A 14,349-nucleotide genomic window follows, 5' to 3' on the forward strand; every position below is an offset into this window, starting at 1 on the left:
TTTGTGGGTTTTTAAGGCTGATAATGATTATTAGTGAGACATTTGGAGTAGATAATCATTTGCAGTAAATGAAAGTATTTAAAATCTTGGAGTTAAACTTAGAAGAACACAAACTCTAACAGAAAACTTTGTTGATACGCTTTTTTGTTTACAGATGTTAAGTTAAAGAAGTTTTACTCGTGACGTATAACCAATCAAATCACTCCAGAAGACAGAGCGACCACAGGTAGATAAAGGTTCAGAGCCAAAGTAGCGCCATTTTTAAATGTATTTATTACCGTAAATCAGTAAAAAATAAAATATTGATAATCAGTAAATCAGTCAGCCCACAATTACTACAATTCTACAACTGATGTCTCTTTCCTTTGACTTGTTATTTGTACAATATACGATGTATATGATGGCGTTTTTTCATACCAAAGGCTATACTATGATGTTTTCTAAGAGACATACCATGCTACTCTGGTTGTTCTGGCTCTGGGCCACTGCACTCCTCCTCTGTTGTTTTCTGGATTGTACTCAGCTGCATGTCTTCGTCCACCAGGCTTCCGTTGACTCGTCCCGCCTGCCGTCTCTGGAGCTGAAGCTGGATTGGAACAGACCAAAGTACAGTCCAATCATGATGCCAGCTGCCTGTCAAAAGGCTCCTTCATCTGGCAGGTGGCAGCACTTCTTCTGAGGGGAAGCTGAGCTGGCCCAGCAGAACTTTGGAGATGTGTTCCAGTGGTTGGTGGATGTGTGGGGAGATAGAGAGGGACCTTTGAATTGTTCAGAAAGGAAAACAGGGAACCCATTGGTAGTTTTAGTTTAGGGTGCTACTGCGGTGTGTTTTTGGGTTTTAAGAGGTGAACAGGAAGAGTTTTTTTTCGTATTGATTATCTTTTACTTTGTTCCTGGTTGGAATGCCCATCAATGTCAACATGAAGTTCACTTTTAGTTCTGTTTATTTATTTTTATTTTACTAACACCCATTTGTTTTTAACCCCCTCACATGTTGTGTTGTTGTAAACTTAGTCTTTCAAATAAATTCTCATCTAACCCTCTGGAAACCAGCGTTTGGACTGTTTTTGTGTTGCTCCTCACCTACTGACAGCTGTGGACTAAAGGCTATACTGTGACGTTTTTAGAGCGACATGCTATACTATGATGTTTGTTGGACGACACGCTATACTATAGGCTTTTATAATTGACATATTACTGTGACTTTTTTTTGTTTTAGTTTTGGTTTTTTTAGCAAAATATAAGAATTCGAACAGTTTTAAAAGTTACTATACTTTTACCTGTGCAATGAAATTATTATTCTATGGCATTTTTTAGATGACATATTATACTCTGATGTTTTCTTGAATTACATACTATTTTGACAATATACTGCACTAGACTACACACATTTTTTGAACCACATATCATACATGACAATTTTAGGCAACATCCTATCATTTTGCGCTTTTTGAACCACATCATAATCTATGTTTTGTTTTTTTTTCTTGCCAACATGCTGTACTATGAACTACAGGTCATACTATGTTATTCTTGAGTAAAGCATACTATACTTTAACGTTTTCTGAACTACATCCTATACTATGGCGTTATACACAGTGTGCTTTGGTTACATGTTGATTTATAATCTAGACTGTTTTCCGTTTTGTTTTTTGACGGGATTATCACAGACCTGACTGTGAACACCGTCGACACCCACCTCAGGGAGACGCTGCCTAAGATCTCAAGGCTGCTTGGTCGTGGTCTTTCTGGCACATACTCTTCCAAGATGAGCCGGGAAGTTTAACACTGATGGAATGACACCAGGTCTAAGCTGACAAACTTCCAATTCCTCCTCAACCCATAGTCTCTGGGAAACCTACATGGAGTAAGAAAAGTAGACAGAGAAGTAAGTCAGTCTGTACACAACATATTAAAAAGAAATCATGCTAATAAATTAAGTACAAAGAACCGAATTTGCCAATATATTGGAGACCAGAGCCATTTAATTTGATAAGTATAACCTTGTTTAGTAACATTTCAATTATTTGAGAGCAGTCCTAAAGAACTGCCTGTAATCCCAATCATAAAATGGGTTTGGAGGAAGAACATAGATGGTAATCTGGATATACATGAGTTAGGCTTTATAACTACTATTGGTAGTAGTAACAGCAATGTGACTACTACTAGTACACTACTGCTGCTGATACTGGCACCGCTACTACAAATTGTAATATTATTACAAATGCTGATACTACTTCTACGACTCTAACAGCTGTTTATACTACTACTGCTGCTTGTACTTTTAGTATTACTACTACTGCTTGTACAACTATACTACAGCTACTATTAATCGTCTAGTATTTGGTTGTCAAGCTGCTAGCTCGCCTTAGTGTTTTGCTAGTGGCTAACTAGTTAGCTCTCATAGACTGGAAGCTCTCAACAAGAGTTCATAATGAAAAAAGAGCCAAAAACTATTCTTACCTATGAAAAGTCATTCCAAGTTTCCTTGTCTCAATCGTACGACGTAGTGTGTAATTGTATGCAGCACAGTGAGCCGGCATACTTGTTGTTTCCGTTTTCACACCGTCTACATCAACGGAATGCACTGAAACTTTGCCCCCACTAGCTTAGCCTCGCTGTAGCACGCAGCTCAAAGGGGCGTGTCCTATCTACTCATTCATATCTATGACAACAAGGTGGCTGCACATAAGGACGCCTGACGTTGATTAGCTGCGTAAATACCATTAACTGTGATCGTCACATAACTCCGCCGCGTTCCTTGGCGGAGTAATGAAGGCTCATATTTAGTCATGTCTGTTTGTGCCATTAAGAACTACAAAAATAACACATTTCAACCAACTTTTTTTTTTTTTTTGCACAGCACTTCCATTTTATTCCACTACAAAAAAGAGGCATCTCAAGAGCACCAGTAAAAGCAGAACAGCGTCCACTTCATCTCTGCCACACACTGGACTGTTAGCCAAGCAAAGGAAAAAACAAAAGGAGTCCTTTTAGTCCCAGAGAAACCTCTCAACCGTCCACTTACACATGCAGCAGAAGTGCGACTGTACTGTAAAGCTCCTGCAGAAGCAAGACGATGCTGAGAGATCAGGTCAGGAGTCAAATTAAACTTAAAATTAGCACATGACGCAGCAAAAGAAGCTGCTCCTCTCTATGAGGAGGAAGGAGACAAAAGACTGTTTTAAATCTGCCTAAACTAGCTGAGAAACAAAATCACACCACAATGGGTAATAATATAATACTCTTGAAAACATTTCAAAGGAGACAAGGATACAAACTCCACCCAGAGGTGTTTCCAATCAAGAAATATACTGACAGGTTCACCTGGCTTGCCCTCTTATTTTTTTATTTTTTTTTAATTTATTTTTGGAAGTGCAGAAGGCCATACAATCATGAAAATGTGACCCAACTCTCCCGTGTTTTTTTTTTCAGTCCAGCATGCATCTCTAGGTGAGCAGGACATAGTAGGACAACAGCAGACTGGCTGTAGCAGTAGCTGGATGTGAGTGAATTCTTGAGCGAATGGAAGAAGCCTGCTTTCATGGTTTAAAAAAAAACAGCATAAAGAGCAGCTTGAGGCAGATTTTTGGAGTTAGTCATAAAAACCCTAGCACTGTAAGAAACTAACTGAAAAATCATCCTCCCCCCCAAGAGTGAAGTACCCTAATTCTTTAAGTAATAGTCTGAGCTACGAAAACCTCAACACAGGAACTGTTCCTTTACAATTCTTTGCTTTGTACATTAACAATATTCATTACTCCTCCTGTGTACATTCAAGCATGAAAATCCAGAGTGAAAAAAATGCTCAAGTTTCTAAAAACCTTTTGATTTGTTCTCAGTAGATCAGCTTACAAAGGTTTCAAGAGATTATGTTCAGAAAAGATAAATAAAACGTGATTGCTTCTGTCCAAAACATGAAATCAAAAATGACCTTTTTTCATTTTCAAGTGGAAATGCATAGCAGGAAAACGTATCCGTTTGTTTCGTCACACATGGCTCTCATAGAACACCTGGCAGGGAGGCGTCTTATCTGCCGTCGGTTCTGCTGCAGCCTGTTCGCCGCTCTGCTCTCCCTCAACATCCAGCTGCTCCTCGTGTTGAAGAGGAGCAAGCGGCGGGGGTGAGGAAGGGGGAGGAGAGGCGCCTGTGGCCTCCGGATGGGGTGGAGCTTCTATGCTGCAGTAACCACTGACGGCGAGCGGCGGGTGGACCGACACCTGGATGGCGATGTGCTGCGGCTGCTCATGAACCGAGGAGTTGTCCGAGTCGGCGGCAGGCGACTCGCTGCGCTCCCTCCCTCGCTCCCTCTCTCTCTCCTGCAGGATGGTGAAGACGTCTCTCGCCCCGATGGAGGGAACCCTGCAGGCTGCGTCGTGCCGCCCCTCCGGAGCTTGTCTGACAAAGGTGTGCCTCATCTCCTCCACCCCCACCACCTCCAGGATCTCCTCCATGAAGGTGCGGCAGTTCATGATGAGCGGCGGCAGCGGGATGCTCCGAGCCAGCTCCTCGATGTACCGCGCAAACTCCATGGTCTTGAACTGCGTCACCTTGGCCAGCTCCAGCGTTTTGGCCGAGGTGATGATGGGGATCCTCTTGGCGATCTCGAAGGCCTTCTGCAGCTTCTCGGCGCCCTCTGTGCGGAAGAATTCGTTGATGGCTTTCTCCGTCTTCTTCAGGTGGCTGCTCATCATGCAGAGGCGTGTGACGTTCAGGGCCATGATGATGGTGAAGGTGACCAGACACACCACCATGTAGTACACGCCCATGTCACCGTTAGTGAAGACCACACGCAGCGTCACCGTGCAGTTGGAGCTGCCGTGCACGTTGGATGCCATGCAGGTGTATTTTCCACGGTCTGCAAACTCGATGCTGGTGATGTTGAGGACACCGTTGTCCAGCAGCCACCACTTCCCACCTACAGAAACACAGAAACTCATGAGTATGGAAACCACAGAGTATCAACAAATAACCGGCCAAACCAAACTAAAGGGAAGGTGCCGTTCACAACCTGGGCTTCTCTATGCTGCCCTTCTGGTCATATTCAGTTTGCAAAACTTGCTATTTGTTAGAAACCTCAACAATTAACTGCTGCTACTGTTTTATTTTTCTCATTTCAGATGATTTTTTTTGCAACATTTCTGTGATTATTTTTGTGAATACAGAGTTACGTTCGGTGAAGAGACCAAATGAAAATGAAACCTAGGATAAAGAGAACTGTATTTTTCACTACTGTTGACAACCACCTACTGTTTGGCAGTAAAACCTTCAGTGTGTGGTTCATTAGTTTTCATACAGTGTGGCAAAAACATCCTGACCTGCTTTTAAAATCATGACTAATACCAGACACTACATAACCAACTGAATATGCAGTTTGCTCACTAAGTGACTGACTCTGAAGTCGGTTTAAACCCTGAAAATCCTCTTAATGCATCTGTTTCCCTGCAGTGACTCCACAGTAAACACTCCTCTGCAGTGTTTCTGCAGCTGACGTTTCCTGCTTTCTAAGAGGAACATGTTCTCTCAAACTTGCTGATGTTGTACTGTTCTGGATCTTTAGAGAACAAACTCTTTTTGCCTCATTTTATAAGAACAAGTGTCTTTAAGCGCCGCCTGCTAGTATACAGAAAGTCTTTAAACAGCAGCATTATCTGTGATTTCATGTCTGTGCTAATCTCTCCTGGATGTGTGATGTTAGTTTGATGTGTACTTGATATCAGATAAATCAGCTGATGGTTTTTAAAGAGAACATGAAGCATGCTTTTCATCTGTGTTTGTGTGTGCAGACCAGAGAGCAGGAGCAACCCTATTATTCCTGCCATGTTGTCAATATTTAAACAGAAGGCAGCATCTCATCTTGAAAAGCAGCTCTGTGTGCTGAGGTTTCCGTCACTAATCAGAACAAGACCTGTCTATTTACAACGTGGAGTAGAGCAAGCTTAACAAGCACAAAAACATGTTTACAGGGCCGGTTCAAAAAATCCCAATGGCACGATTTATTCTATACATTTGATTTGTAGGACTACACTCAAAAATCACCTACAATACAAAGAAAACACTGTTTTTTCTCATTTAGTGGCTAATGAGGCCAGCTGCAGATAGTTTCACTCCTAACTTATAAATAACACACCTGAATCACAAGATTGGCCACAGGTACACAATGGAGCTACATGCAGTGACAAGTAACTGGCAACACCAGTCAGATAACACCAGTACAGAGTAAGCCTATAATGACAGCTGTATTGATGTGAATCAAATGTGTTTCATGGTAGTACGGGTTTAAATGTGCTCTTTGGTTCCTGATCTTCTTTACAGGGTGATGAGGTAGCCGTTTGAACTGATAAACTAATGCTATGACAGCCTTTGTGCACTTTAAATAGTTTGGCATTTGCTTTCTGGTGGATCAATACTACTCTCACATGAACTCTAAAACTCTAACCAGTAACCAGCTAGCTTGGCTACGGATAAGGACTGGAAACACTGAAACAGCTAGCTTGGCTCTGTGTCAGGCTAATAAATAACGTATCAGCACCTCGAAAGCACACTGATGAATACATTATTTGCTATCTTGTTTCTTTAATCCCATCTAGTTGTGACATCTTGGCCTCCACTGCGTGCCTGACAACTCTTCAGAGCTGAGAAATGCACAGACCCCACAGTACAACTCATAGTATAGTTCTTTTTATGCTTAAAATGTATATACAGGTTAAACAAATAAGATCCAACATGTTAATGACTGAGCTTTAGAGGTGCTGATGGGTAGATTTAGTTATCTTCAGACAGACCTGAGCAACATCTTTGACCTGATTCCAGTCTTTGCAATGGGACTGAACCATTAATGTCTAATGCTGCGCGTCTAACTCAGGGTTTAACTGTCTTTCAAAGGGTTTTACAAAGTCATGCAGTCTTCCTTGTGTGACAGTCACATTTTTAATTATCTTAGGTGGCCATGCTCTATTACGTTTTAAATCAGTCAAAAAAATGAATACTCAGCTGAAACTTACATTTTACAAATAGTATTGCAAATCAAATCACAATTCATATCAGAAAAATTCCAATTAAATATTTTCCACAAATCATTTGGCGGAGTTTTGCACTGAGCTAAGCTAACCGGCTGCTGGCTGTAGATTCACATTTAGCTATAGACCTGACCATGGTCATCATTCCTCTTATCTAACTTTACCAAGAAACTCAACTCTCATCTTACAAACTTCTGCAGCCAATTGCAGTGTAGCTGTGTGAAATTTACTGTATTTTTTGTGTTCAAAGCAGTTGAAAAACTACATTTTAAACCCCAACAACAGTAATGTGCCTTTTACAAGAAATGTCAAGTTCACTGACATCGATCTGTTAATATTTTTCTATATGTTGGATGCATCACTGGGTTGCATTTATTCACTAGCAGCAAAGCTTTAGTGAATTCTGTTGCAACTCCTCCTCAACTACCCGCTCTCTCTGCTGTGTGGGAGTACAGATGGAAAGAAATCACAGAAGGCATCTCTAAATCTGTAGTATGTATGAAGTCTACAGACCAGAAAAACACTGTTGCCGCCTTCTACTCTGCAATCACGATCAATTTCCCACTCCAGTATCCTCAGGACGAGATGAATGGGCAGTCAGGAAATGCAGCCTGGCTGACAAACAGCATCCCACCCATCCGCCTTTTCATGCCATTTGCTAATTTTATCTCCACCAACGGATCGTATAATGCGACTGATGTGCTTCCCAATACTACAAAAACAAGTTTGTAGAAAAAAAACAACACACAAGTGATCCTGAGTAACAGACAACCTGCAGGTTAGCAGCACTTCTCTGTAAATAACCTGTTTATTACGGGGTGAACTCCTGCCTGTCGTGGGGAAAGTCTACTCCCTAATTGTATTCCTGACTGTGACCCAGGGGAGCAGCTGTGTGACGATACAGACGCTGTTCTGGGTTTGTGGGTCATAATAACAATGCTGCTTCCCTTCTCACTAATGGCAGGTTTCAACAGGTCGGCTCAGGAGAAGCAACAAACAACAAACAGTTCTTCACTGCATTCCCTCTGAGCTGGATCGCTCGGTTCAAGCACCAACAGGAGGCTTGGGTGGAGTGAAAATCACTTCCTGAATCCAACAGGCAAAGACTTTCAACTGCAGCGAGAGAATATTCGCTGCCAGACAAAATGTGCAAATGATTTAGCCAAATATCCCTGTAGAACACAAGGCCATCTTACCTGTGTGTTCAGAGGGCCGATTCCACTTTGATTAAAGACTCAAAGACAAATCTGCAGCTTAGCAGAACTAAAATCAACACTTCTCCTCACTTCTTGTCTTTTCACTCTCCCTTCCTTTTTTGAGTTTCAACTGTCATGATTGTTCAATACTAAATTATCCATAAAACGTTCTCCATGACACTCTGGAGGGTCAGTGGCTTTATTCTCACTCATCTGTTTTCTTGTGATAATCTCAATTACTACAACTGTACCATCACCACACAGCAGGGAGCTTCTCAGGATCGAACTTTGGAAAGGTGTCGGCATGAATTATTTAAGATCTAATGACTGCCTGATAACAGTAACCACAGTTTATCTCTATTTTAAGACGAGGCCTCGAGGTGACTGAACCAGAGGATGAGTGGGTTGCTGCTTTTTAAAAGAAACTGAGGCCCAAACAACTCAAACATTTACTTTTTGTCCAAAAAAAGAGTCTGATTAAATTGAACACTTACTGTAATTGGTGTTCTAAGTAACTAAAGGGAAACACGAGCAGCACATGATGTGGATTAAAACATCTGTGGCTACTGTTTTCTACTTAAGCCTGTGCACTGGTTGTGCCTTATTGTAGCTCAATGCTTTTGTATTGTAGATCAATTTCCCAGTGTCAGTGACTTTTTTTTTTTTTTTTTAAATTAAATTTCCTCCTTGGTGCAAAACACTGCAGCACCTATACACTGGTTTTGCACATATTTCTGCAAACACTCCAATTTGTCGCACTTCCACACTGCGAATCCTACATTTAGAGCCTGAGGGGTTCATTTCTCACTAACACAAATTAGCCGCTCTGTCTATGGCACCTGGATATATCTTACCTATCGTCTTCACCACGACATCTGAACAATATGACAGAACAGTCATTTAAGCATTTCTCCTCCACTGAAACTACTATAAAAATGCTGATGTGATTTTTGCTGCGCTCTGCACCGAACAAGCACTTTCCCTTACGTCTGGAGAACATGATTAGTAGGCTGGGATATCTCATTAACGCCACAGTGTTTCTCTTAAAATGATACACAAAAATTGCACTTCCTGCAGCGTGGATATTGCAGTTTTGATAATAATTGAATTAATTGTTCAGCCCTACTGATCACTTTCTTGCAGTGAGTTTACACACGCACAGTTACATTTTTGTCATACCTTTACAAGAGGGTAAGATGGATGGGTAGCTATTTTTATATAGTGTACCCACATTCTAAAACTGCCTCGCTGATGTTATTGATCCACACTGAGCTGGCTGAGTGGATTGTTTTGGATTTTTGGACCTGGGGATTTCTATAACAAAAAGCGATTCACAGTAATTGTGTTACAGTGCAGGATTTCATTACTGCACCCTTTAGAGAGAAAGAGCAGCATTGGCTTTTCACACACCAAATGCCACATATTAATGAGTCGGCCTATTGTTGGAACTAACTGCTAAATTTCAGGATTTTTGTGGGTGGCTTGCCACCTCTGCTGTAAAATTTCCTGGGGGAAACCCTGTAGTGGTTATGTAGGTTTGCAAGCACTGACTACTGTGCTCAGATTAAAAGAATTCAACCCTATTGTTTGTTAACTCTTAGAAGCCTTCAGTCATTCATAGTAAATAACAAACCTGACCTCCTCTGCATTTGCTGCTAATTAAATTATAATGGAGTGATGGTGACAAACAGAATAGGAAACCAAAGTGTCTCACCGCTCGGCTCCGTGTCCAGACGGTCTCCATGGGAGTTGAACCACTGAATGCTGGGGAACGGCTCTCCGGTGACATTGCAATCAATCAGTGCGCAGCTCCCCTCCCGGGCAATTATCTGGCTCACTTTTGTGAACGCAACTGGGACAAATCCGCCGTCTGTCAAGTTGCCGTTTTCCGTACGGTTTCCATCCGTGTCCACTGATAAGGCCCCAGCGGTGCGAGAGGCGATAAGGGACACCAGGAGCAGAAAAACGTATCCACCGGCCCAGTGCATTTTCTCCGACTGTCGGTGCGTCACCCACGGTGGAAGAGACTCTGTCATTCCTCTCGGGACTCCATCCTGCAGACTGGCTATCTCTTGATAGTGGAAGGCAATTTGGTATTCAGCTCTGTGGCATGAAACAGCTCACTGAAACAAGACAGTGATTGGCATGTATTAATGAGAGACAGTGCAGGACAAAACAACACGTGGATGATCGGGGCTTGATGCTCAGCAGCTGTAACAAACTGATAAGATAGTAAAAAAGAACTAAAATGGATGCAGGACTGCAACTACTGGTTATTCACTGGCCGGTAAAATATGAAAACACTGTGAAAAATGCTATTTCCAAGAGTTCAAGGCAAAGACTTTAATTATTTAGCTTTGTTTAAGCACATAGCAGTCCAAAAACCAAAGATACAGGATAGATTTATATTTACAACTAACCCGCAGTAAGCGTTTTCTCAATTTGATGGTCTAGTAAATAAAATATTGTGTAAAAAATCCTGAAATCTGAAGGTAGCTCATTTACAATTCCTTGCTTTTGAATTCTTCTAATTGAAATAATGGATGTTTGGACACTGCTATTGCTGCAAAATGAAAGCAAATGGGCTGAATAAGACTACCAATCATACAAACTGCTCCAGTCTTCCTCAGCCTTAAAAAACACCCTCACAAAAGGAAATGGTTTAAATAAGACCCGGATCATAACATACCACTGTTTTCACTTAAGTTCACATGATTTCACGTCAGAATTTAGCTAGCCCGAGGCTTCATGAAGACATAATCTAGCTAATAATCAGAGCTAAAGGCAGTTACATCATAAGAAAAAAACTGAACCATGCAGTCAAAGATCCCTAGCTCATAATAGCGTCCAAGTGCATTAGTTTAACGTTATATTTCCATCTATATCTTTCTCCTTAGTTGCAACAGCAGCTACTGACTGGACTACTATGAAAACAAAGCCACACTTCCACATAACGGAGCTGTGTGTGGGCTCCGTCTATTTTCTGTTCACTTCGCTGCCACACATACAACCCCTAAACACTGCAAGATTAGCTACGTTATTTTATTCAGTTAGGGACATTATAAAGAGCTAAATGTACCTATTAGCTTTATTTTAAAGGGTTCTGAAGATGTGAAAATGTGCCTTTTAGCCTAAAGGCTAACAGACATAAAACAAGAACAAGGGCGTGGGATGCGGCTATGTGCTGGATGGTGGTTAATACATCAGGGGACCCTTCCAGAACTATGCCACAAAAAACTGTTTACACCGGCCTGAAAGGCGGCTTTTTCGGCATATTCACCGACAGACAGTGTGTAGCAACGTTTAACAATAAACATAACGGAAAAATAGTGGGAATTATTCACACAGAGGGCGCACGAAGCTGTGAATTTACATCGAGAAATGCAGCAAAGAGCCCAATGGTCCAGCAAATGGCCAACTCGGCGTCGACGAAAACGAGGCTAAAAACAGCACATTCGCCGGTAATGAAACACAGTTTTCATACTCACATCATGGTCTGTCGCCGGTCGAGCTTGAATGTTTGGTAGGAAACAAAGCGATCGATGCTTGGTCGTTGGCTATTTCTCCTCCGGCATCTCCATCCTCCTCCTACCGCTTCATATCCGCTCTGAGCCGACAACTAGTTTCCTGAGCTCCAGGACTCACGGGGAGGCAACGTCGTCGAGTTGGTTTTGCTCAGGTCCCATTGCCCAGCAAATTAGACGCAACGTATTGCTTTCCAATATTATTATTTTTTTAACAATAAAAGCGTGACTATTGTTGCAGGTCTCTAAATAACTTCGCTTAAAGCTGCACTAATTGACGTTTTGGTCACGTGACAGCAACAGAACTGCATGTAAACAGTTATCATAATGTTGACAAACCAATGGTGTCACATCCAACAGATGCAAAGCTACACTCATTTACAGCCATTTTCACCTCACACTTTCTCACTTGGTTTGCTATTAATTTAACAGCACCTTTAAAATTTGGTGTTTAAAATGTGCCCTTAACGTAATAAAGTTGGACAATCTATCATTTAAGTAGAGGTATTTTCTACTCCTCACATGCAGACAGGTGAAAAATTAAAGTAGAAGTCTCAGTAAATGTCATTTTCTTACTCTACCAAGGAACGCAGCAGAGTTATGTGATGATCGGTGTACGTTTGTCCTTCCGTCTGTTTGTCTGTGCACATTAATCAAAAACAGACAAACGGATTTGGATGAAATTTTCAGGGAAGGTCAGAAATGACACAAAGATCACCTAATTAGATTTTGGCAGTGATGCGGCTTATAGTCTGGATCCACGGATTTATTAAAGATTTCTGTATCATTGTGAGATAGCGGCATGGATTCACTGTAACTATGACAACAAGTGAACACTACATGAGCTGCCTGCTGACGGTCATGATTGCAATCCTACTAAAAGTCCACCGCTGCGGACTTATCGGGACTTATCTGTTGGAAATCATACAAGGACTGAGCAGCTTTGGCGGCGTACTGGAAGGGGGAAAAAAACGACAGAACCAGGCTCAGGAAAGACGGCCATGTGCCTCGACTGGTTGGAGTGAGAGTGGGGATGAGGAGAGAGGGGGATAATAGGAAGCGGTTGAGGTGGGGATAGGAAAATGATTAAATAGATGAGTTATGCATGCTTCCACAAGGGGCCTTTGCTTTCCTATGCTGCGTTATTTCTGTCAATTTGTCCTTCCTCATCCATCTGTATTTCTGGTGCATGTTTGCCTTGAGACTCCCACAAGGACATGAGTAAAGTCTGGGCAGCTTCCCAGCGCAATGAGTGAAAACCCTGCTCACATAAAGCGTAAGGGCATTTCATTTTGTGGTGCACTAAGTAGGCTATCTGTGTGTGTGTGCGTGCATTAAGACATGGCGTATAGTTACAGGTAAATGGACTAAGGTCAAAACCCATTCAAGCTAAGACGCTGGACTATAATAAAAGGCACTTGAAGTGGACTGTAGTGCTCCTGGATTGCAGACAAAACAAAAAGCAGCTTCCTTTTGAAACCATAAGGAAATGTGCATTGTAATAAAGACCCCTGGAGAAAATAAAGGCAGAACAAAAGCACCTCTAAATATAAACCATCAGGGTCATTTGGGCTGTTGATTCATTTGATAACTAACAACCTTGAGGTCACAGTAAAAGTGTGAAATCGACATTATGCAGCGAGGCCTCGGCACAAAGTCAATAGCTGAGTCAATAATGTTCCATCTATATGGATATTTAAGAGGATGTGTGTTTCCGTATGTGCGGAGAGTGCATTTATTATTTCAAAATAAAACATCAAGTGATTTGAAAGGGACTAATTTAAACTTACAAAGACTTGAGTTTCTCCATTTTGTGAGAATTTTTTATTTCAAACGCTGCATTTCTTCATATTTTAGAGGGAAATGCTTTAACTCCACTGTCACACAGCTGCAGTGATTACTTATTTTTGCATCACCCAAACATAGAATAAATGTATAAATTATGATGCATTACTCAAATTTAACAACCCAAGAAGTTACTGTAAACAAAAACACTGCTTCTATATTCACAAATCCATCATTTAAGTCTTAAAGAACTTTTTAGTAATAAAAAATCCTGAAGAGATAATATTCTACTGGTGATAACTGACATTTACTCACTTTAAAATCTAAGGGGCAGGCACTTTTAAAGGAGTATACTTCCATGGTTTTGCATCTTTTACTTGAAGATTTTCTGACTCCCTGTAAGAGCTGTAAGTGTTGCCTTATTTCTAAGCCACCGCTCTGATCCCGTTATCTTTTAGTGATAAATGTTTCAGCTGTACACAGACACCTCTGAGAACTCGGTCACACCACTCACAGAGTGCTACATATTTACACAGCGGGGAGAAAGTCTGCACAAAGGGAAGGAAAACAGCTTCCACCAACAGATGGACCCTGCTGTCGTCAGCAGGTACTGTTATGTGATAACTTGATGTGGCTACTATTTTGTTAAAATAGATGGCCAAAATGTCAAGTGTAAACTGCACAGGTAGGCAGAGAATGTATATAAATGATTGACGTATCCTCCAGGTTTGATAAGCCAAAGCTGTCTTGAACCTGCATTCTGTCCAACAGTCAGCAGGGGGCGACTCCCTCAGATTCATAGTAGTCAGATTTTATAGAAAACTA

At 41.4% G+C, this 14,349-nt stretch overlaps 1 protein-coding gene across 2 annotated transcripts; it reads right to left on the bottom strand.

Moving 5' to 3' along the window:
• Positions 1 to 250: 250 nt before the first annotated feature.
• mfap3l (microfibril associated protein 3 like) lies at positions 251 to 11,928 on the bottom strand. Of its 2 annotated transcripts, none has more exons than XM_055007551.1 (5): positions 11,704 to 11,928; positions 9,930 to 10,338; positions 2,464 to 4,918; positions 1,700 to 1,858; positions 251 to 586 (listed from the first exon to the last, which is right to left on the bottom strand). In XM_055007551.1, the coding sequence occupies exons 2-3, from the start codon at positions 10,249 to 10,251 to the stop codon at positions 3,990 to 3,992; spliced, it is 1,251 nt and encodes a 416-aa protein (XP_054863526.1). In that variant the 5' UTR covers positions 10,252 to 10,338; positions 11,704 to 11,928; the 3' UTR covers positions 251 to 586; positions 1,700 to 1,858; positions 2,464 to 3,989. The 2 variants fall into 2 exon arrangements, with proteins under 2 accessions (XP_054863526.1, XP_023138534.2); XM_023282766.3 differs by having other exon boundaries at positions 251 to 758.
• Between the last annotated feature and the right edge of the window lie 2,421 nt (positions 11,929 to 14,349).

This window comes from Amphiprion ocellaris, chromosome 23 (genome assembly GCF_022539595.1).
Source record: "Amphiprion ocellaris isolate individual 3 ecotype Okinawa chromosome 23, ASM2253959v1, whole genome shotgun sequence".
Classification (NCBI taxonomy): domain Eukaryota; kingdom Metazoa; phylum Chordata; class Actinopteri; family Pomacentridae; genus Amphiprion; species Amphiprion ocellaris.